The sequence below is a fragment of the Ramularia collo-cygni genome, assembly GCF_900074925.1.
Source record: "Ramularia collo-cygni strain URUG2 genome assembly, contig: RCC_scaffold13, whole genome shotgun sequence".
NCBI lineage: Eukaryota > Fungi > Ascomycota > Dothideomycetes > Mycosphaerellales > Mycosphaerellaceae > Ramularia > Ramularia collo-cygni.
Genome location: NW_019716267.1, coordinates 134,038 through 155,568, shown reverse-complemented (window position 1 = coordinate 155,568; position 21,531 = coordinate 134,038). Strand labels below are relative to the sequence as shown.

The 21,531-nt window shown below is 51.8% G+C and overlaps 8 protein-coding genes; 6 read left to right on the top strand and 2 right to left on the bottom strand.

Annotated features, from left to right (window-relative positions):
* Positions 1–1,699: 1,699 nt before the first annotated feature.
* Positions 1,700–2,020, top strand: RCC_07998 (uncharacterized protein; the record flags this gene model as incomplete). The annotated part of the gene is made up of 1 exon (XM_023773250.1): positions 1,700–2,020. The coding sequence occupies one exon, from the start codon at positions 1,700–1,702 to the stop codon at positions 2,018–2,020; it is 321 nt and encodes a 106-aa protein (XP_023629018.1).
* A 916-nt stretch (positions 2,021–2,936) lies between these two features.
* On the top strand, positions 2,937–4,076 carry RCC_07997 (probable glycolate oxidase; the record flags this gene model as incomplete). The annotated part of the gene is made up of 1 exon (XM_023773249.1): positions 2,937–4,076. The coding sequence occupies one exon, from the start codon at positions 2,937–2,939 to the stop codon at positions 4,074–4,076; it is 1,140 nt and encodes a 379-aa protein (XP_023629017.1).
* Positions 4,077–5,589: 1,513 nt separating this feature from the next.
* On the bottom strand, positions 5,590–7,453 carry RCC_07996 (uncharacterized protein; the record flags this gene model as incomplete). XM_023773248.1 has 3 exons in its annotated part: positions 5,590–7,119; positions 7,172–7,280; positions 7,344–7,453. The coding sequence occupies 3 exons, from the start codon at positions 7,451–7,453 to the stop codon at positions 5,590–5,592; spliced, it is 1,749 nt and encodes a 582-aa protein (XP_023629016.1).
* Positions 7,454–7,879: 426 nt separating this feature from the next.
* RCC_07995 (uncharacterized protein) lies at positions 7,880–10,776 on the top strand (the record flags this gene model as incomplete). XM_023773247.1 has 4 exons in its annotated part: positions 7,880–7,949; positions 8,011–8,043; positions 8,138–8,420; positions 8,481–10,776. 4 exons carry the CDS (start codon positions 7,880–7,882, stop codon positions 10,774–10,776), a joined length of 2,682 nt encoding a protein of 893 aa, XP_023629015.1.
* A 1,573-nt stretch (positions 10,777–12,349) lies between these two features.
* RCC_07994 (related to adenine phosphoribosyltransferase 1) lies at positions 12,350–13,141 on the top strand (the record flags this gene model as incomplete). XM_023773246.1 has 2 exons in its annotated part: positions 12,350–12,923; positions 12,978–13,141. The coding sequence occupies 2 exons, from the start codon at positions 12,350–12,352 to the stop codon at positions 13,139–13,141; spliced, it is 738 nt and encodes a 245-aa protein (XP_023629014.1).
* A 2,384-nt stretch (positions 13,142–15,525) lies between these two features.
* Positions 15,526–16,552, top strand: RCC_07993 (uncharacterized protein; the record flags this gene model as incomplete). XM_023773245.1 has 2 exons in its annotated part: positions 15,526–15,956; positions 16,018–16,552. 2 exons carry the CDS (start codon positions 15,526–15,528, stop codon positions 16,550–16,552), a joined length of 966 nt encoding a protein of 321 aa, XP_023629013.1.
* Positions 16,553–17,746: 1,194 nt separating this feature from the next.
* Positions 17,747–18,997, top strand: RCC_07992 (uncharacterized protein; the record flags this gene model as incomplete). XM_023773244.1 has 3 exons in its annotated part: positions 17,747–17,936; positions 18,071–18,199; positions 18,249–18,997. 3 exons carry the CDS (start codon positions 17,747–17,749, stop codon positions 18,995–18,997), a joined length of 1,068 nt encoding a protein of 355 aa, XP_023629012.1.
* A 49-nt stretch (positions 18,998–19,046) lies between these two features.
* On the bottom strand, positions 19,047–20,622 carry RCC_07991 (related to TPN1 Pyridoxine transporter; the record flags this gene model as incomplete). XM_023773243.1 has 2 exons in its annotated part: positions 19,047–19,130; positions 19,180–20,622. 2 exons carry the CDS (start codon positions 20,620–20,622, stop codon positions 19,047–19,049), a joined length of 1,527 nt encoding a protein of 508 aa, XP_023629011.1.
* Between the last annotated feature and the right edge of the window lie 909 nt (positions 20,623–21,531).

The window sequence follows — 21,531 nt, the reverse complement described above, 5'->3', positions numbered from 1 at the left end:
ATCTGTACCAAGCAGCCCATTGGAGAGGAGCAAGAGCTTCTTTAAGGAACATACCTACATGGATGTCGTTATCAGATTGCCGTGCTGTAACCGGGGCTGAGACGGGCCAAGCCGACCCTCTTCTTCCTCCCTTTTCGGGGGGAAGTTGACGTTGGCCGAGCCTTTTCATCACAATCATCAGCTCCACGATATCGATCATCGCAACGCGTCTGGAGCACAGTCTCATCCTCGGCGGACACGGCATCATCTTGCGTCTGCAAAACAAGGAAATCGCTGCTTAAGTGCAGCGTCAATATTGTGCTAGCACAGCGTGCAAGAGCCGCGCGTCGATACAAAGTGGATTTTGCGAGGCACTGATTCAGTCGAATAGCGCTTTTCGTGAGCATTCGGTCAAACCTGCAATGTTTACACAAAGCAGCAAGCAGATTGTTCCCACCTATTATTGACGCCCGCAGTCTTGCAAGGTCTGCAACCTGTCGAGCCAGCGCCAGCGACGGAAGGAGGGAGAAGATATCCCTTCAAGGAGAATCTAGCTTCCGAACAGGTGAATGACATGCTGATGCTTTGTATGTATCATAAGCTTTGAGATGCAGCGAGAAGTCTAGCGGAGATTCCCCTTGCGTTGAGAAAGTGCAGCTGGTGTACCACTGCTGGGAGTATTATAACAAAGTTGTATGGTGTTTAGGACATGAGTCGCAGCATCACCAATATCCTACTCTCGTACGTATGCCGGAGTGCAGAACCCCGAGACCTCGGAGTCGGAGTGCACCTGCCGGATTCCAGGCCAGACCGCGGCGTCTTTGGTAGCCGTTACAAGTCACAACACTTTGCGGCGGAGTGGTGATGAAGGAGTTGATGATAACGGAATGGAGAAAGACAGCGCATCCGCTTCGAGCTCCACAGTCGTTAGGACGGGGACTCCGCTCGGTGGCCGTAGTTACGGCCTMCGAACCCAAGCGACGTACAAGTCCGAATCCTTCAGCACGATGCCGATCTCTTCACTGGCCATTCCCAGACGGAAGCTAGCGGGTGACCGCATCGGCGACTCTGACAGAGTCATCTCGGTGCCCGCAACCACCTTCTCGGGCTCCGAGTGAATCCTTCGTACCGCAACGAGTGCTGTTCTCGGCCAATCACAAATCGGAAACATACTACACACGGGGACTGCCAACACCATCGGGCACCGACCGGCGTCTTCACCATCATACGTTGTCTCTCGGAGTCCGTTGATGGTCTCCGTAACGTCCCACTCTTCTTCCTCACTGGCCATTACACAGCGGAAGCTAATGGAAGGCCACAATCTCGGGCACCGTGGACAAGACGCCGTTCGTCTTTGGGCTCCGAAACACATGCTTCCCTGACCACCGATGCTGCCCACTGGCTGTCGTACCTTGGAGACTAGTGGAAGTCATGTCTCGGACACCGTGCGTCCATGACTCTTTCCTCTCGGACTCCGCGACGAGTACCTCGACGTCTCCAAGTGGTCTTGTCGATGCGGTAGCTAGTGGGATGTCGCATATCCCTTTTACGGACCGTAAGGTGTCCCCGAGCATTCCGGACACGAGGTCACAATCCACGGCGCTCGACATTGATCTCGCCCATGCACTCCGGCATACTTTATCAGAGTCAATTTTGGCGCTCATGGAGCTCCGAGAACCGTTGGAATCCATCAGGTGCCCGTTACCGTCGGTAACATGGCATGTTGAACGATGCGGATCTCACCACTCCTGCTCATATCTGGGCAATGGTGCTCGAAGATGGACCGCCCGATGCTGTTCCGAAGATGACTTTCCAAGAGCCGTTGTGCCAGCGTCAGGTGTACGAGGGTCATGACCCACCAACCACTACAAGACGGCAAGCCATGCCAACCACAACCTCTCACGGCCTTGATGCGGAGTGGTTGTGGATGGTCCTCTTGGGTGGAGCAACGAAGCCCGATATCAAACTTGGAACACGTTGGACTAAGCGTACTGGCGGTCCTGTTGCGGCGACTATGTGCTTGTCGACGCACATGAATTGACATGACACCAGACAAGCAGAACACGAGCATCACATTTTTGGACCGGCAGGCTTCATTCGAGGAAATGCTTGAAGATTCCTCGACCTCATCACACTGGCGGTTTGGCTGCGGCGACTAAAGGGTGTGTGCATGTATGGGTCTATGGGCCGATAAGAGACCGGAGCAAGACATTGAGCAGCATGCCGAGCAGCGCGGAACTGGAATGATCGGAGATGTCTTCAAAGCGGAGTTGGAAAGTCTAGGCTTGCCAACATATGCGACCACCGGCACAGAAGGTTCCACTCCGGAGCATGCCGTGATATGAGTATACTGGAAAAGAACAACCCAGCAAGCTTCTGCTCGACGGGCACGGCATCCCTTCTGTATGCTTCTTCTCACATTCAGGCTGCATGGGACGTAGTTAGGTGAGCATATAAGTTTTTCTACTTGATTTCCTACATCTCTCATTTCTAGCCACACATGTAACCGGACCGGCACCTTTTCAAGCCATCCCTGCAGGTGCACTCGTTGTCTTCTTGCCAAGCCGGGGAGCTAGAATTAACAGGGCAGCTTGGTCCCCGAGCAAACAGACCTCTGTTTTTGCCAAGTGAAGCGCATTGTATGGGTATGCCACACCGTACCGATACGGAGTAGATGTGCCACATACATGCCGCACGCCACATGCCACGCCGCGCCGGGTGCCCTAGATCTGGTAGAGCTGTGGCGTAATAATCGGAATTCCGATACTAGGTAACAACAGCTGGAAACCCCGCCTACATTGGGAAAGCTTCTCAGAGTTCTCTAGCTTCACGCCCTGTACTACTTATTAACATTGCAGTGAGTCAACACAACACTTCGACAATATAACACACTTCTCCCACAATCCTGGGATCCTCAAGCAAAGCAACGAGGGCGAACGGTGCTTCCAACCAGAACAATGGCAGGCAACCCACTTCCAATCCCCACCCCAGGATCCGCCCTCAAAATCCTCTGCATCCCAGACCTTCAAGCAGCAGCATCCGCCAAACTCCCCAAATCCGCGCGAGAATTCTACAACTCCGGCTCCACGGACCAAACCACGCTCTTCGAAAACACAACCGCATACAGCAAATATCGTCTCCGCCCGAGAGTTCTCGTAGACGTATCGAAATGCTCCACCAAAACCACCTCTCTAGGCCAGGAAATCGCCTTCCCTCTCGGAATCTCCCCCGCAGGACTCCAAGCCATGGCACATCCTGACGGCGAACTGGCCACTGCTCGCGCGTGTGCGAAGAAAGGGATCAACATGGCTATTAGCTCTTACTCCAATCACTCCATCAAAGACATCCGAGATGCTTCCGGGAGAGGGATTTCCCACGCGATGCAAATGTATACCCTCAATAACAAAGACCTCGAATTGAGTATTATCCAAGAAGCGGAACGACAAGGCTGTAAAGCCATCTTCTTGACCGCGGATTCCCCCGTTTTGGGAGTGCGATATAATGAATGGCGGAATGATTTTCGCACGCCAGAGGGGTTGGCATTACCGATTTTCGGCAGGAGTTCAGAGGATATCAGGAAGGATACACATGATGATGGGTTTGTAAGTCTTAATAACATTGGACATAATTGGGCGGAGGAAATACCCTGGTTGAGAAAAGTCACGGCGATGGAAATTTGGATTAAAGGCGTCTTAACAGCGGAGGATACATTGAAAGCGATTGCGATGGGCTGCGATGGAATTCTAGTCAGTAATCATGGCGGGAGACAATTGGATGGAGTGGTGGCTAGTATCGATGCTCTACCCGAATGTGTGGAAGCCGCGGCCGGGAGAATTCGAATTCATGTTGATGGGGGCATTAGAAGTGGGACGGATATTTTCAAGGCTTTGGCGCTTGGGGCCGAGTGTTGTTGGGTTGGGAGACCTGCGCTGTGGGGTTTGGCTTATGATGGGCAAGAAGGGGTTGAGTTGATGTTGGAGACGCTGGAGACGGAGTTTCGGAGGTGTATGCAGTTGACGGGATGTACGAGGGTGGAGGATATTACGAGGGCTTGTTTGGGGGTTTATAGAGCTGATGGGCCGTTGGCTAGACTTTGATGGAGGGGAATGGCTGTGGGTGGGTCTTATTTAACGTTTTACGATTTGGGACAATGCAAGCGATGATATATCAGCCTACTATCCGATGAATGGCCTGTCGCTGTTCTCCTGTCTGACTTCATCTTGAGACTTGGGATTGACTTCTGATAGATATGCGAGCATTGATGATGATGGATCCAGTGCCTCTGACTTTGTTCCTAGGTCCCAGGGGCTCGATTTTCCTACTCGCGAACACCTGAGTCGTCCAGGCCTTCCGCTTCGACGCCTCAAAGGCTTCAAGAAAGCTATCGAGACAATTCGAATCTTCGCGCACTGCAACGACAAGAACGACCATCCGGGTAGAAGAGCTWCGAATAGTACTCTGCTGCCAATCAAACGATCCCAAGCATCCCATACATCCTATCGCGGACATCAGCACAGCATAGAGTAAGTCGGAGTTTCCGTCCACAACAGCGCATAGGTTGCCTTTGCTAGTCCCACATAATGAGATTCGATGAATATTGATCGTGAGATCTGTTTGTCAGATTGCTCAATCCCCCTCCAGACTAACAAACATAGTGTGAGAGGGCTGGTAAAATGAACCCCATACAAGACTCGCGCTTCAGATCTTGCTGTTGCCGCCGCTTCTTGCATCACCTAGAGTCTTCTCCGACAAGGGCGCTCAGAGAATTGAGTAGAAAGCTTCAGAAAGCGAGGAAGGCGAGCTTATCCTGGAAGTCAGGAACATTTGATGCCATGAAGCGTCTCTCGAAATTGCACTGTCGTCGCCTTCGGGGATGAACGTTTTCAAAGTCGACTTCATACCGACCCATCAAGCCGAAGTGAAGAAAGTGCAGTATGTTGCTTAGAGAAATCAACCATTGACTATCGTCCACGTGGAGTCCCACATGTATAGCGAGACCAACTGCCTTCTTGAAAAAGCCATCATTGGTTCGTTGTGATTGATACAAATCGACTCCAGGGAGATGTAACAATACCGTCAATGTCGCAAGAGTGGGAGCGAGCATTCAAGCGGAAAAGCATCAACACAGTCGTAAACGATCATCTCCTTCATGACAGTTTCTCCCTGAGTGTGTGAAATGGCAATGGACGATGGAGCTTCATCGAGATTTCCGGGTTGAGGTCTCGGATGAAGACATTTGCTTTGGTCCCGGGGACTTCGATATCTTGGACTGATGTGATCTGACTTTAAGACTACTCAAAGGCTTCTGACCCAGACATTTCACTTTGACTCCATATTGGATCCGAAGCCATGATGAAGCGTCGAAGTCGTCGGAAAGATCCTGTAGCGAGAGCTTGGATACTGCACAGCTTTTTCACACATCCAAGCCACCGCCACCTTGCAAGGGGGACACTGATACGCATTACTGGCGGTCTCCTCGAAGTTGAGCACAGCAGGAAAGCTGTATGAGTCGCGGGATTGTGAAGGTCACGAGGTGTAAGTTTGTTGACAAGTGCTCAAAGTAGCATGGAGGAACGGCTTGCATTCACTCCCATCTGTGATAGCTGCACATCACCGAGCCGGAGACGCATCCAATTCATACGCGACTCCTCTCCCGTCAATCTCATGAAGAGGTCTCTCTCTCAGATCCTCATCAGATCCCATCTCATATCGATGATGATCATGACCGTCAAGTTCTGGTGGATGGACTTTTTGACTATCGAGCTCTGGCGGGTATAACTTCTGACCATCAAGCTCCGGTGGGTGGACTTTCTGACCATCTAGCTCCGGTGGATGGAATTTTTGACCTTCGACTTCATGTCTTTGAGGCTCTCCGCCATCAAGCTCGGGATGGTCTTTGATGTCATGATATTGGCCTTCATTCCTCTCTTCTGGTGAGCTTTCAGCTTTGGGTACAAGCAGTGCTGCTTGACTCTTTCTCCTTTTTCTTCTGCATGTCCACCATATTCCAAAAATGAGAATTGCGATGAGGGCAACAGCTCCGATTGCGATTCCAGCAATGACTCCAGCACTCAACGATGACTCCTCCTTTGAATCATTCGATGTGGGAGGCAAGATGGCATGAAGTTCCTGCGCTTGAGAAGTTGACGGAAACAGTGCTTGAGCCACTGTGAAATTCTGCCGATCAAAGTCTGCAATCACATACGCCTCCTGGAGGAAGACTCTACCCAGAGTGTATTGCGTGGAGTTTTGCGCCTGTTTAAGGGGAAAGTATCGTGAAGATCCGCTTTCCACTATGGGCTGCGAGACCTCCAAATCGAACGCAGCATACGGTATGGTGATGTCAGTGGTATCGTTTCTGGTACCTCCAGCTCCAAGCGTGAATGTAAAGGTCGGGTTCTCAGCAAGTATGGCTTGGTGAACGGCATCGTCGATCAGATATAACTCCAGTGTGGAGTTCCAGGTGAGGTTGAAAGCCTTTTCAAACGCCTCGCAGGCATTGGTAGGTAGCCACATGTGAGGGACAAGAGAATCAATAAACATGAATGAGGATCTTGCCAGTAAAGGCGAGCTGCCAAGTGTGCTATAAGTGATGGACTGCAACTCCACCACCAAGTCTCGTGAGAAGTCCGCGCCGAAACCAATATCCGTCAAAGACTGATCGGCGTTGAATCGTGAAGCATCATAGCCGCCCAATGTCAAGCTCCCATAGATTGGCGGATCGTGGTACGCAGCTCCAGCGGTATATCCCCAGGATGAACCAGCAATCTTACTCTGATTTCGAAGAGTACCCATCATACTCGGAACCGGATCGTTCAAGTTGGTGAAGTTGAATGGCACCGGACTCAATCCAAGACTACCCAGCCAGAAGTCATTGGTCGCAATGCCAGCAACAAGCTGCGACTCCAACACCGGCATGTCCGAACCACCAATCCCGAGTTGCACTGTATCGAAGCCATAGAATGCGTTGCCTGTAAGTCCCAGTTTGCCTTCTTCGAGCGTGTTGAGCGTGTACAGCCCGTCATTTCCAAGGGAATCCGTCGACCACGTCCGGGATTCATTTCGCGTGAAGATGTGGCGATTTTCTGGACAATCTTCCAGACCTGGATTCGCATCGGTGCATCCTTCTGGTAAGACTACCTAACCAAGAAATCAGTACGAGTTGACGTGGTAGATTGACTACAGTACATACCCAAAGTGTACTCCCAGCAGAGGCAGAAGTCCCCGGAAGAACTCGCACAGATTGCGGCGGCGTACCAACTTGCACGAAGAAAGTCGACCACGCTCCATCATTGCCATCACTGAGTGTTGGAATCAGTCAGTCCGCCGAATCGCCTTCCTGCATCCCACGCGTAAACACTCACAAGAATTGACTGGGAGGAACACTCAACGGTCCGACTCCCTCGCCGTCAGCAGCCCACACCCTCACCACCACACCAAGCGCCACAAAAGCGCTCGTCCAAGAAAGCCGCATTTGCTGCAGATAAAGCGCAAAGACGCTCACAAACAACAACGACCCCCAGAAAAGGAAAAGAACCAGGTCGGAGGAGCTCACGCAGGTCCAAAGGTCTAGACGGCAACATCTTTCAGCCGCACGCCCATAAGCATCCACCCACCTTCGCCTACACCACCAACAAGGCGGCAATAATGAGATGGTCCGACAATTTCAAGCCAATCATACATGCATGCGTGATTGGGTAGGACAGGATCCGGGTGGATACTATATGCGGGCATCTATTTATTTGTGGGGAGCACCAATCCTCAGCCTCACCGGTTGACCAGGTACGGAATCCTTCAGGATGGGGATCCATAAAATGACTAGCAAGGACGCCAATACTTGTTTGGCGATTGATTTCAGGTCCCGATCATCTCATACTATCGTTGAACTTTGAGAGAAAAGATGGTGTTTACTCCCATCTTGCTGCTGCTCGCGGCGCAATTTTGCGGGAGAGTGACTTGTGCTTTGTCTTGTTCGTTTTTGCTTCCCGCCTGACTGGTGGTTGAGGTAGATCTCGACTAACTGCGAAACAGACGGAAATGCGACCTATGGACAGACTATGACCTGTAAGTACCAAAACATCACGAATGGCGAGAATCATCTGCTGCACCACTCAGATCAGCGACAGCATTAGTCAATCGACTGACACACACACTACAGATGGCAACAACACCTACGCAGAAACATACCTCACCCCGACCGCCCACGGAACATCATGGACCTGGTCCCAAGCCATAACGCCCGCGATCCTCGGAACAGTCTTCGTGGTCATCAACGACCACAACCAAACAATCACTAGCACCTCTACCAACAGCGCCGCAGTCGCCAACAACACCCAATACCTCAAGAACGGCACCTTGAGCCTCCTCACCCGCACCGATGTGAACGAATTCGGAACAGTCACAGGGATCGTTCCCACTGCTCTTGCGGGCCATACCGCCATGTGAGTCTGTGACATGACAACTTGCGATGGGGTGAAGTGTTCTGACTGTTTTCCTTCCAGCACTTATCCAACTCCATATTTTACGGTCGTCGATCCCATTTCCTGGGAGGGTCTCTTCCCAGAGGTGCAAAATAGCGCAACATGTTGCAATCCAATCCTCAACACAAAGTCCGCCATCCCGCAGAATCACTATTCCTTTCCTCCCCTGACGGGCAGCACCAACCCGGCCGATCCGCGAGGTTGGCTATATGCCTTGCAGACACACAATCCAGTAGTCAAACTTAGCGGTTCCCAAAACCTTTCGTCGCTCTTTGCTCCCGCGACCATTGCAAGCGTAAGGCAACACTGTCCGTACGCCTTGTGTCCCGAGCAGTCGACCGTTGCCGGTGCAACAGCGGCTCAGATGGCCGGCGCTTTGCTTGAGACCTCGACGGTTCGTGTGACGGGGTCCTTCACAGATTCGGCATCGCCAGCAGCCACGCCGACGAAGCAGAGTGGAGAGACTTCAAAGACTTCGGCTAAGCTGCCAGAGGAAACTAATCGTGTGCCAACGCCTGCGACAAAGGTGTCCACGACGGCTAATCGAGCTCCAACCCCCGTTGTGCAGGATTCAACAGAAGCCCCATCAGAACCATTGCCATCAGGTCCGACATCCGCACAACGAGACTCCGAAGTCCCCGTGAAGCCTAGTCCTGCAGTATTGCCAACTTCCCAAACGTCAGCAACAAACATTGGTGTTGCACTGGGTCAATTGTTAGACACCAAAGTACCGACCGGCACCGATACCACAACTGCCACCAAGGTTGGAGCTACAGCCGCGCAGGAAGCATCAAATTTGTTGACGATAGACTCCAACTTTAATATAATCCCACCAAAGTCCGCGACCACGCAGCGGGCATCCAAGGAGCTTGATCCACCCCTGGTTACGGATATCCCGTCAGAGTCGAGAACAAATATTGGAGATGTGATTGCATCGTTGTTGCAGTCTGCTGAACCCAATCCAGACGCTGAGACGCAGCAGTCTAGCGTATTTGAGCCTCCCCAAGTAGCGGTCGGATCAACAAGTCTGGCTCTACAAGCAACGCAGCTGGCAACAACGGTATCCGGAGTCTCCACCGATATACCCGCAGTCATCGTGGGCTCCCAAACAGTCGCAATGGGAGCTTCCAACTCGGTTGATGGCATCCCAGTAGCCGTCGTGACATCTGGAAGTCAAACCGCAGTAGTCATCGACGGAAGTTCCACAAACATCCTGCCTCAAGCAACCCCCTCGCAAGAAGTGGCATCCCCACAGCCCATCGTGATAGGAAGCAGCACGATAACCGCCAATTCGGAATCTCAGTACATCATCGCCGGCCAGACATTACAGCCAGGATCCTCGATCACGATTGGGAACACCCCGATAGCTTTGCAAACAGATGGACCAGATGGTAGCGTGCTGGTAGTGGGATCCTCTTCGTCGGTTTTGCAGCAGCCACAGCAGCAGGCACAGACAGCCATACCACCACCTATCATCGTCGGAAGCAGCACCATAACTGCCAATTCGAACTCTCAGTACATTGTTGCCGGCCAGACCTTGCAGCCGGGATCTTCAATCACCATCGGCAACACACCAATTGGTCTACAAACGGATGGACCTTCGGGAACACTTCTCGTAGTAGGAACCTCCTCCTCATTATTGCAACAACAGCAACCAAAACCATCAGAAAAAGCAGTGCCCATTARAGTTGGCGGAAGCACCATCTCCGCAAATTCCGCTTCGGAGTACATCGTAGCAGGCCAGACTCTCAAACCCGGTTCCTCAATCACAGTAGTAGGAAGTGGATCCTCAACTTCTGTGATTCAGCTTCAAACAAGCGGCTCAGAAACGATTCTCGTCATCGGTTCTTCATCCTCCGCCTTGCAACAACAACAGCCAACGACCGAGGTCTTGACCATCGGTCCAGCGAAGATCACGCCCCTCGCAAACTCCGAGTATCTGGTGGGCTCACAGACGCTTACGCCAGGTGCTTCGGGTATAACGGTTTCCGGGGTGGAGTACAGTCTTGCTTCCGATGGGGGAGAATTGGTCGCGGGGTCAAGCACACAGACTTTGACCAGCGAGGGGGATGTTGGAGGATATATCTGGAGTGCGTTGGGTGGAAGCAGCAGCAGCCGCAGCAGCAGCAGTGGGAAGAGCAGTGCCTCCACGACCAGGGAAGCTAGTACGACTACACCCTCCACAGTATCGAGTACGTCTGCGAGTTCAGCGCAGACCGGTGCGACTGAGACCCTCAAGGCTGGCGCTGCGGAGCTTCTTGTGCGGCCGATATGTTTGTGGGTTCCGGTCGTCTTGCTGTTCGGGAGTTTGATTTAATTCAGAGACATGCTGGGACATGATGCCACGATAATGCTACTTCTTGATGTGTATGACCGAACGAAACGATGGAAATTTTCTCACCTAGACTCTCATCCTGACAGCCATGTCGCACTTGTTCGACAAAGACACTCACTCCCCTGGTGCCGAACGGCAGCAGTCAAATGGTATTGGTCGGTTGGACATCTCACTTACTCTCGCAATACTGCTCTCCTTTACCAATCGACTCCATCAATCCCTTCGCCTGTCCCGCAGAAGTGATCAAGTTTGGTTGAGAGACAACAAGTGCCACCATCACACGCCCATCACTTTCTCGGTAAGCTGCGCTGCTATTTGTACTCCCTCCCTCCCCTCACCAAATCATCAAATGTGACAAAGTGACTTGTACAACCCCCGCAGAAATGCGAAACCTCACAAATGAAATTTGTGCGTATCCAACCTGTCAAATATCCGTCCCTGTCTCAACTAACGCGTGCATGGGACACTGATGGTGTGTGTTGTTGTTTGGAGGCACAGCACAACACTGTGATGGCTTCCACGGACTTCGTGCTTGCTTTTGCGGATCGGCAGATTGGACTACCTTACTGCAAATGACTCGTGGCTCTTGCTCTTTGTGCTTCTCGTTTCGGGGGTATGTGACGGATGTGAAAGAATTATTGCGTTTTGCGGCAGGGTGCATCGCATCACGGGCAGGATTTGCGTTGAGAGAGGGACGGGAGGCGGTGGGAAATGTGTGAGAGGGTCGATCATCAATCAATCTGGAGATTTGACTTTTCCTCGCCCGGGCTCGGATAACGATCTTTTTGGGTTTCTTCTGGAAGGACAAAGGAATGGGTGGGGCCTTTGATTGCTTCTTCCAGTTCTTGCTGTGCATGCGTTGGGTCTTGATCGAATATGATGTGATCGATCGATTGTGAGGAATCGTTGTTGCTGTCGTGTTGCATGTAGGGTATAGACGCACGCCACTGCCGCTTGATCATCTGCAGAAGTCAAGGGGGGAAGGGGAGAAGGACAATGAAGAAGGCGTTCACTCTCAAGCAAGGGTATTGTATTCAACCACCAACCACGATTCATATCATCAACTTGTGGAGTGGAGTATCTTTAGGGCATCTTTGTTCGATACACCATCCCAGCTACAGTCACAACGCCTCCTCGTTGCCTCTCCTCCACATCGGCATATCAACGGTGACACGTGTATACCGCCTTGTAGCCGCTTGGTGGGAGACTTTTCTCACCAAGAATCACCAACTCTCAGCAAGCCTTGACATGCATGCACATGCACATGCACATGCACCATCGTGCCGCCCGAACTAGTAAAGGCATCCCGGATCCAAGGTGGAGTCCTTTTGAACGTATCAAACCCCCCAATGAGCCCTTGCACCACCCCTCCGGCACACGGCCCGCAAACTGAGGCGGGCTGTTTTTGGAGGGGGGAGAAACGCAATCACCTAAGCTCCCACATTTTTTTCTCACCTGTGTGAGATTAGGAATTACCCGACCTTCTTGCATACGTGATTCAGGCAAACACATAACTACCTCTGCTACATCTGCACCGTCCTCCTTCCCGGCCGCCATGTCCACCATCCCCCCCAGCAAACAAACCTCGACGCAGTTGTCCGACGAACAGACTGCCACTTCTGCTCACCCGCCGCAGTCCTCGCTCGATCCTACTCTGACCTCCAACGACCCTCACAACAACAACAACAATGCCGCCGCGGGAGGAAACACCGCCGCCGATGCCACCGGTCCCTCCAAACTCGCCCGTCTCCGAAGCGAGCTGAAGGCCGGTCTACGCCAATTCCCCGACTTCCCATCGCCAGGCATCCTGTTCGAAGACATCATGCCCCTCTTCTCCGACGTCAAGCTCCACAATGCGCTGATTGACGCTCTCGCCATGTTGGTCCAGCAGCACTACAACTCGGTCGATGTCGTCGTCGGTCTGGACAGCAGAGGCTTCTTGTTCGGCCCCAGTCTGGCTCTCCGCTTGAATGCGGGTTTCGTGCCGGTTCGCAAGCAGGGCAAGCTGCCAGGTCCATGCGAGACCGAGGGATTCAAGAAGGAGTACGGCGAAGACTTCTTCCAGCTGCAGAGCGATGCCATCAAGCCGGGACAAAAGGTCCTTGTCGTCGACGACATCATCGCGACTGGTATGTCAAATTGGTGGATGATTAACAGTGTATCCAGCTAACCCTCTACAACAGGCGGCAGCGCTGCAGCAGCTGGCAACCTCGTCGCCAAAGTCGGCGGTGAGATTCTCGGATTCGTCTTCCTCATGGAGCTCGACTTCCTCAAGGGCCGCAACAAGCTCAACGGTCCTACCCACACCCTCCTCTCCGGCCAAGATGCCGCTCTCAACTCCTCTTGAACGCTTGCCGATAAGGCAAACACAGCAAATGATCATACAGAAGGACAAGAAGGACGTCCGCAAGGACTGGATGGAAGGACAGAAATGCACCATGCATGCGTCGGACATGAAGACGCGCTTGGGCATGGCACTGGGCGTAGACGGACAGAATAGGAAAGAAGAGAAGAGCCATGGCAGCAGTAGCGCCTTCAACCTGCTGTACAGCATGGCCGTTGCAGAGACAGCGGCCGCTGCAGAGACATGCTCAAGCAGGCACGATACCCGTAGGCTCAACACCTACAAAAGAAAGAACTCAAAAGACTCGGAGACCATGGCTCCCTCCTCATCCCAGTTCGCATGTGGGTGAAATCTACTAATCATGATTTACATTTTGGGCCGGAAGCTATAGGATGCCCCAACGCTCACCCTTTCGAACCAACCACCCTCGCACATTCCCCTCCACCATGACTCTCGCTAATCAAAGCAGACCATTCATCGAGAGATGGGAAGTATCAAGCAAGAGGGCGGTCTTTGTCGTGTGAAGATATTCCTCGCCGCGAATCGATCTATACCTCAATGATCGCCCCATTCATGAAGGTATGATGCCGTCACTCGGAGGGCCGATACTCACGCTCTGCATCGCAGTTCATTTCTCGCTGTTCAGATCCAGTTGGCATTTGAGAGATGATGAGGAGGCATGGTGATATTGGAGGTAGGTACTTCTTGGTAGTTTCACTTGTGGGTGGGAATTATTAAGTCTGGGTGTTCTCGTCGGGTGACTTACGCTGGTGCTATCTGGCCGAGTAATGCGCTCTTTTACACGAAGAGGTCAGTTTTGTTGGACCGAGACAGTGGCCAGCAATCCTGTTGCCGGTTGATTATTTGTACACGGATTGACATCTTTGGAGTCAAGATGTGCTTGTTGGCGAGAGATGGGTGCTTGATCTTGAATAAACCCTCCCAAAAGACCGATTCCACCAAGGCAGGTGGATTCATTTGAACAGTATCTTATCATGAACATTGCCTCCCACAGCCTCAAGTTAACAAAAGTACCCTGTTTGAGATGCGCCCGCCACCACCGTAAGTTAGAGGAGAAGCGACAGGGTCACAACCGCGGACACTCGTTTGTACAGGGAACAGACTTATACCCGACTGGCTACCCATTTCCCACAAACTAGTTCATGTTCCCTGAAAGGGTGCGACGTTGGAAAACGCCGGCAATTCGAAATCATGTGCATGTGCTTGGAACCTGAAAACTTCGGGTAGTAAGKAAGGAAGGAGAGGATCGATTGGATGGCAGAGTGGGTAGAGCTAGGCGATGTTGTGTACTTGGCAATAATGCAATGCCCGCCCCGTGRGTGATTTGCAAGGGAGTGGGAGTGTGGCACGGCGGGGTTTGTGGCGTTCGTTTGAAGTGGTGTGGCCTATAACAAGGTACGTTTTGGCTGTGAAGAGATCGACGACCATGGTGACTTTTGGAGTGGAAGGGAGACCTTTGGTGTTTTGTGTGTCTTCTGATTTCCCTGATCTCATTGCGAGAGGTTTGGCGATAATCTCTTCGTCAGCTGCGATTTGAATGAGAGAAGGATGGTAAGTTGAGCCACCTTCCAAATCGTTTGCATTGTAAATGTACCTGCTACATGGTAGCCGCTCTACTCCTAGGATCCACTGTTAGGTGCCAATCTGAGACGCACGTAGGCACGCTGGAGGTATCATAGTAATCTACTGGCCGCTCGCAACTGCAAGCTAGTTAATGTTCAGGTAGTACGAGCGTGCACTGGAATGTGGGTGGCTTGCATCCCCGGCGGGTCGAAAATGTACAAACGTATTGTTGGAAGCTCGGCCAATGCCTTGGACATGTACCCTGCACATCCATCGATCTGCCAGACGTCGAAGAGTAGACGTTCGTATGCAGATAGGTATGGACGTCGCAACTCTCTGCTTCGGATTTACGCCAAGTGCTCTGCCGGCAGTGGGCTGATCGATCACCGTTCACTAGCTCCTTTCGGGAACGAATATAACAGGCGTTCCCTGTCTCTCAGATTCGGAAGCTCAAACCATCGACGTTCCAGTCTCCAGCACCCGCTTGCGCTCCACTCCCTCCAATTGGCTGGCGGGGCCTCCACCAAAATAACTCACGTCCCATATGGATGATTCTCCCTCAAATCTTCACTGCCCTGAGCTAGAGTGACTGGCTCGTTCCGATCCCAAACTAATTCATGTCCCCCGTGTCTTCAAGCGCGCCACGCCCCTCACGCACTTGTTGGAACAATTTTACCGTTGGAAGATTGGGCTGACATGGCGTCATTCAATCCTTACAAATTGTATATGCACACCTGCTGTTTCGAGGGCCCACACAGTAACGTTACTACCGTACCTGACTTTTCGGATTCCAGACCCACAGCATGGCAGTACCAGCAGTACCAGCAGCAGCAGCAACGACAAGAGCAACAGCATTCACAGAGCCTCAACTTCCTTCCATAAAACACTTCAGAGATGTGGGGATTTGCATCAACAGCATTGCGAAACGAAGACTGTTAGCCGAGGGTCGATTGTTCGTCAGTACTTCCATCAGCGACACCTCGGATGCCGAAGATGAATATCTACGAAATTCGCTGGGGATTCGAACGGTCGTGGACACAGCATGGCAGAAAGAGGAGGAGCAGCACCTTACGCGCACGATGAACACTGCGCTTGACAAGGCTCCAGATGTCTCGGAACAGCGCTCATGGTTGGAAATCACCAGAGTCGACGATAGGACCTATTGTGGGGTGAAATGGAGGCGAGGGCCATATGTGACACAGCTCATTGAAGAGTTGTCAACCTGGCAGAAAACGTATGCAGAACACACAAGAGTTGAAGTTTTGACGGGAGCCTGATCTGATTGAATGGAATAGGAAACTCTATGGACACGCTTTTCTCGAGGAACCAGACGCGAATAATGCCCTGCTCAAGAAAGTAGCCCGCAGCCCGGGAGCCACCAAGGAGAGTCTTCGGGTTCTGGGCTCTTCCAAGGCCATGATCGCAGAGCTGTGGAACAAGGTTTTTGGGGATGAGACCTCATATCCCATCCTCATGGTTGGAAATCGGGACTCGTGCATGTTTCTCATCATCTTGTTGTTGTTCCTCGATGTGCCCACCAAGGTCATTTCCCAGGAGATCCAACAGGCGATTGAACATGCTCAGGGTACCGTGGCGGCACCGACGGATGAGGTGAGCATCAAATTTTCCGTCGACTTCATGCAGAGTGCCGGGACGTGGGTGGGAGATGTGGAGCAGTGGTTGGGGAAGAAGTATAAAGGCCTTGATGGGTACCTTGCGGCTGCGGGTGTATACGCTCATGCGCAGGATACCGCCGAGAGGATGTTGCTGGTGCTATCGGGCGATAAGCTGGCCGTCTCGACCGAGAAGGTCATGGGGCGTATGACGTGATGCGTGCAGCTCGATGCAAACCTCCAGACAGCAATGCAGACCACCAGCCTGCAGGTTCGCATATAGATCGCAGTTTGAATAGGGACATATATAATCAGCCCGTCATACTATCAGTGTCAACGGCCCTTGCGGCCACGACTGATTCATCCCAGCTTCCCCATCTCACTGTTCAGGTTGACACAGCTTCAGTCTGCCTGCGCGGCATATATCGCTGCTTCTACCTTTCTACGTCCCAGCTGGTCCATCTCTCCCTGTATGGCCGCTTCGGCTGGCATATGCAGTCATCTATCCAGATAACCCCGGACGACGTCCATCTACAGTGAGTCGCCGTCTTGGTACGATAGCCAGGGATCGCATCGCAAAGATCATTACAGTATTAGCCGGTATGTCGACATGCGCAGATGCGCCAGTTATTCTTCCCTTGTGGTTGAAAGCACTTGCCGCTTCCGGAATCCTTGTAAAAACAACAGGTTCCCCAGGCCTTACAACTAGGACATGGATAAGATACTTCCTCGTCTGCATCTGTCTCTTGTGTGCGTCCGATATGCGACAAGTGCCTTTTGTCTGCTTCGCTCTTCTCCTCACAATGTGGTCTGGCGTTTGTCTCGTGGCTGTAGAAGGCGTCCAGAGCCTCAGAACGTCGAATGTGGCTTTGAAACCCTCTTGGCCTTTTCCACCGGCGGGGCCGGGTCGGCTTCAGCATTGTGGACACTGAGCTTGCCCGCTTGTTCGCTAAGCAGGAACTCGACCATTGCTATATTGGCGTGGAGTTTTGACACTTATTTCTTGATATCGTACTTGGATGCCGAATCTCTTCCTCGTCCAGAGCAATCGTCGTACGGAACAAGTCTTGATATCAAGCTCGACCTCTTTGCTGGATTCGTGCATTCTGGCAACTCTTCCTCTTCCTCGAGCAGTGTGACTTCCAATGCGGCGTCATCCATCTTGAAGTATGGCAAGATCTAGAAGCWACACCCAAGATCTCGGTTGCTGAATGTTGTAAACAACAATTTTCAATGTCGATATTGAAGAGGGGACGAGGACGACGCGCAGGCAATCGCGAGCTGAACGCGAACTCCCGGCCTGTGCTTGCACACCTCCCTGTCGACTTTTACGTACCCCGACTTCTCCACAACCGCCGTCATCATCTGTAAGTTACTCCTAGGCGGACACGCGCGAATTTACCCATAAATCATGCCATCCAGCGAACGAGAAGTCAGTTCTTCCTTCTCCGCCAAAAGGATCAACTCGACGACATGCGTGATCCAGGAAGATGACGTCTTTCGAGAGCATCCCCTCATCTATGTAAAAATCCACCCGAAAGTTCCAATCATCATACTGTCAGATACTGGCTGCGATGAGCCTAGCGAGGGGAAGAAGCATGGTTCGTAGGATCTCCTCGTCAGTCGCAGTATAGACTCAGTCGAAGCATTCTCCAGTCCGAAAATCTCATCCATGTTTTACCCTTTTTTGTACATGAGCCATGGCCTGGATGCACAGCTAATCGTACTTGCAAAGCCCGCTTTACACAGCTCCGGGACTACATCGAAAACTGCCCAGTAACATGCAACAACGACAAACCCATGAACCCTCATGGTGAGAGGCAGTACTACATAATCAGCACCCATTGCCATTATGACCACCTTGGTATGTCCTGCAATCCCTACCAAGCTACTCCATCTTGAGACAAGAATAGGCGGCATCACCCAATTCCTCGCCGGCGGAACGACAGAAATCATCGCCTCCGCCGCGGGGCGAGATTTCATCGAATCAGATCTAGAATCCCATGGTCTCTTCAACCATGTCAGGAAACCGGCTCCTTACTTCCAAGTCACCTACTGGGCTCCAGCTTTCGCACGACTCACTCATCCTCTCAAACATGCCAACGAAGAGAACCTCACTACTGCGAAACCCGTGGATCTGGGTGTCACAATCATACATACTCCAGGCCATACCCCGGACGAACTAGCCTGGTATGATCACGACGAAATGCATCTCTATATCGGCGATAGCTTTTACGAAGCTGGAGAGGAGGAAATGCCGATCGAATGGCCCGTGGATGGCAATATGATAGAATGGGTCTTTTCCATGAGGAAGTTGATCTCACTGGTTGAGTCTGAAAACTCTCGAGCTGCAAAGGGAGAAGCCGAAGATGAAGATGGGTGGATGCAAGTTGCACGCAGGGTGAGACTTGGTGCTGGGCATCAAACTTATGCTGCTGATGCGATGGATCTCATGGAGAGGTTGTGGGATGTTTGGTGGAGGACTGTGAAGGGTGAGGTTCCTGTTTCGAGGAAACGGGTCCTGTGGGGTCAGGAAGTGTTGACTTGGAGGGAGAATGACTTGAAGTCTGGGATCTACTTTGAAGGTCCTGCGAGTTTGATGGAGGATACGAGGAGGTTTTTTGAGGGAGGCGGACCTTCTCGGGGTAGAATGACTGATTGAGAATGAATAGTGAGAGGAGCATCTACAGTCGCAACTTCTATGATTGTGATCAACGTCCAAACTTTCGAAGCTCCAGCCATCTCAGCGGAGGGTATACAAGCAGCGCCCAGGAAAAGCCAACGTAGTTGCCCATCTGCAGGTAGTCAGTATTCTTCCCAAGTTTCAAAGGAAAGCATACTCACATCTCCACCATACTCCGACACCAAAGCCGCCAGAGGCCCAACATACCAGACCTGCGCCATACACAAGATGGCACCCGCCCATCCCACAAGAAAAGCAACAGAAGCCGCAATGCCAACAGGTAATCTCGTCCGATCATTCCACATCTCCCAATCCCAACCTCGACCCATCCATTTCCGAAATAAAAGATGCTCTTCAAGAACAATGGCGATCCATATGCTGACCCAGTATCCCATCAACGACAAAAAATTGGTGAAGATCYCCGCGAGGTGTTCTCGGCCTGCGATAGCACAGATCATAGGAATGACAATCGCAACGGTATTCCAGAAGATCCGAGGGACTTTCTCCCAAAGCCTACCGAGCGCTTGGAAGTCCAAACCGGAAGCATATGTGGGTAAGACCATGTTTGAAATCATCCCCAAAGCGACAATGACGCTGCAGAAAGATCCAAAGGTTCCGAGAGGTCGGAATGCTTCGACTAGTAATGCTCCCGCTGAGACTTCATATGCATCCGCCCAGGATGGATTTCTGGCGGTTCCGGATCCGAGACCAATTCCAACGACCAGCGCAAACGTAGATGAAAGCATCAGGCCGGCGAATGTGGAGAGGAAGACCTTGACTCGGGATGCACTAGCAGGATAGTACACGAATAGATCCGCCGCGGATTCCGCATATGTGATCTCAGCTGCCAGACACAAGCTGAAGAAACTGAGGCGATTCCCAGCTATCACATTCGCCGGTTCGCCCTCTGAAGGATTTCCCGTGAGATCGAAATTCGGCCCAGCAGTGCCACAGAGGATACAGATCACAATCAGCTGAGGAAGCCAAGCGTATCGCTGATAGTAGTGGAAGATGCTGTACCCGAAACTCGTCACGATCCAGGTAATGACGCAAACAATCACAATCCCCACAATGACGCTCAAACTCCCCTTTGCGCTCACAGCGCTGAGAATTTGACCTCCAACGACTGCATTCAAGATCAAGTAGCCCATCAGGATGATCAGCGTGAGGACCACGATGACTTTGCTCGGCCACCAGCCCGTCACATAGCGTGTGAGAATCATGGTGCGATTTCCGGATCGTGGGCCAAAAGTTGCGATGTAAGCTACGGGGATGATTCCCGTCATGGCTCCGAAGACTGCTAGGAGACAGCTGTCGAGAAAGGGGAGTTTGTAGACGATTGGGCCGAGGAAACCGAGGGTTATTACTACCGCTGTGAAGTTGATGCTGGTCCAGACGAGGGCGATTTGGATGAATCCGAGTTTATCCATGCTATGGCGGTCAGAAGGGAGGACTCGTTGAATACCTCTTGATTCGAGACCGGCTATGCGTTCCAGGGATTTGAGCAAGCGCTGGGCTCGACTCGTTGAAGTTGTCGTCGAAGCATCGGGCGAGAGAATCGTATGCTTCTCGACATCCTCCGAATTTGGTCTTTGATCCAGCATGTTGGAGGTTCTTCCATCTGTACAGTGTCAGAAACTGACGACGAGGGAGAGGATAGGATAGCATGATTCTTCGTCGCTAGCATTATCATAGTTCAAGTTCGGCCGTTTGATCTCAGCGAGGCTTTTTTCTTCCCCCATCTCTCATCACCCACTCCGAAGAGAGGTCAAGAGAAGTGGAGTGGAAAACAGACCAAGCACCGGCTCATGCTTTTGCTCACTGTACCTCAACAACGAGAACTCTCTTCCATTCTGGTCTTGCTGCTTGGAAATCTCATCGTGATTTTTGCTGCTGTCGTACTTTCGTGTTGCGGCGTGGCGAAATGCTCGCTCGCCACTGCTGGTTGGGCCATGATTTCTGGCTTCCCTTTGTCCTGGAGCTCCTTTGTGAGCACAATCGTATGGAATATTGAGGATGATGAGAAGAAAATTGTAGGAGGAGGTTTCTTCGATTGAAGGCCAAGTCAAATCCAAGCCCTGCTACATCTTGCCGAGCCGGTGGTATTCTTGTTCTTTGCTGACCGATATCGGTTACCGTACGATATCCATGTATTTGTATGCAAACCTCGACTTTGCGTCTTCCACTTCGTTTTCGCATCTTACATTGATATACATGTCTTCTGCCGTCGACGAGCTGTTTGACCAGCCTTACCCTCGCACTGTTCTTGCACACGGCATATAATCGTGCTTGAAATCCCACGGGCGGCATTTGGTGCGACACAGTCAAGAGGTCGGTCCGATGTCCTCTGCAGCTACTGTATGTCTGTACTTTGAACCACCGACAGGGAAGGTAAGACAGACTATAATAATGATATCGCCTCTGCAAAGCGAACCATTGCAACATGTCACAAGAGGTCCATGCCCACCCGACCGTTGTGCTCAGTCCTCGCGATTCTTGCATCATGACTCTCG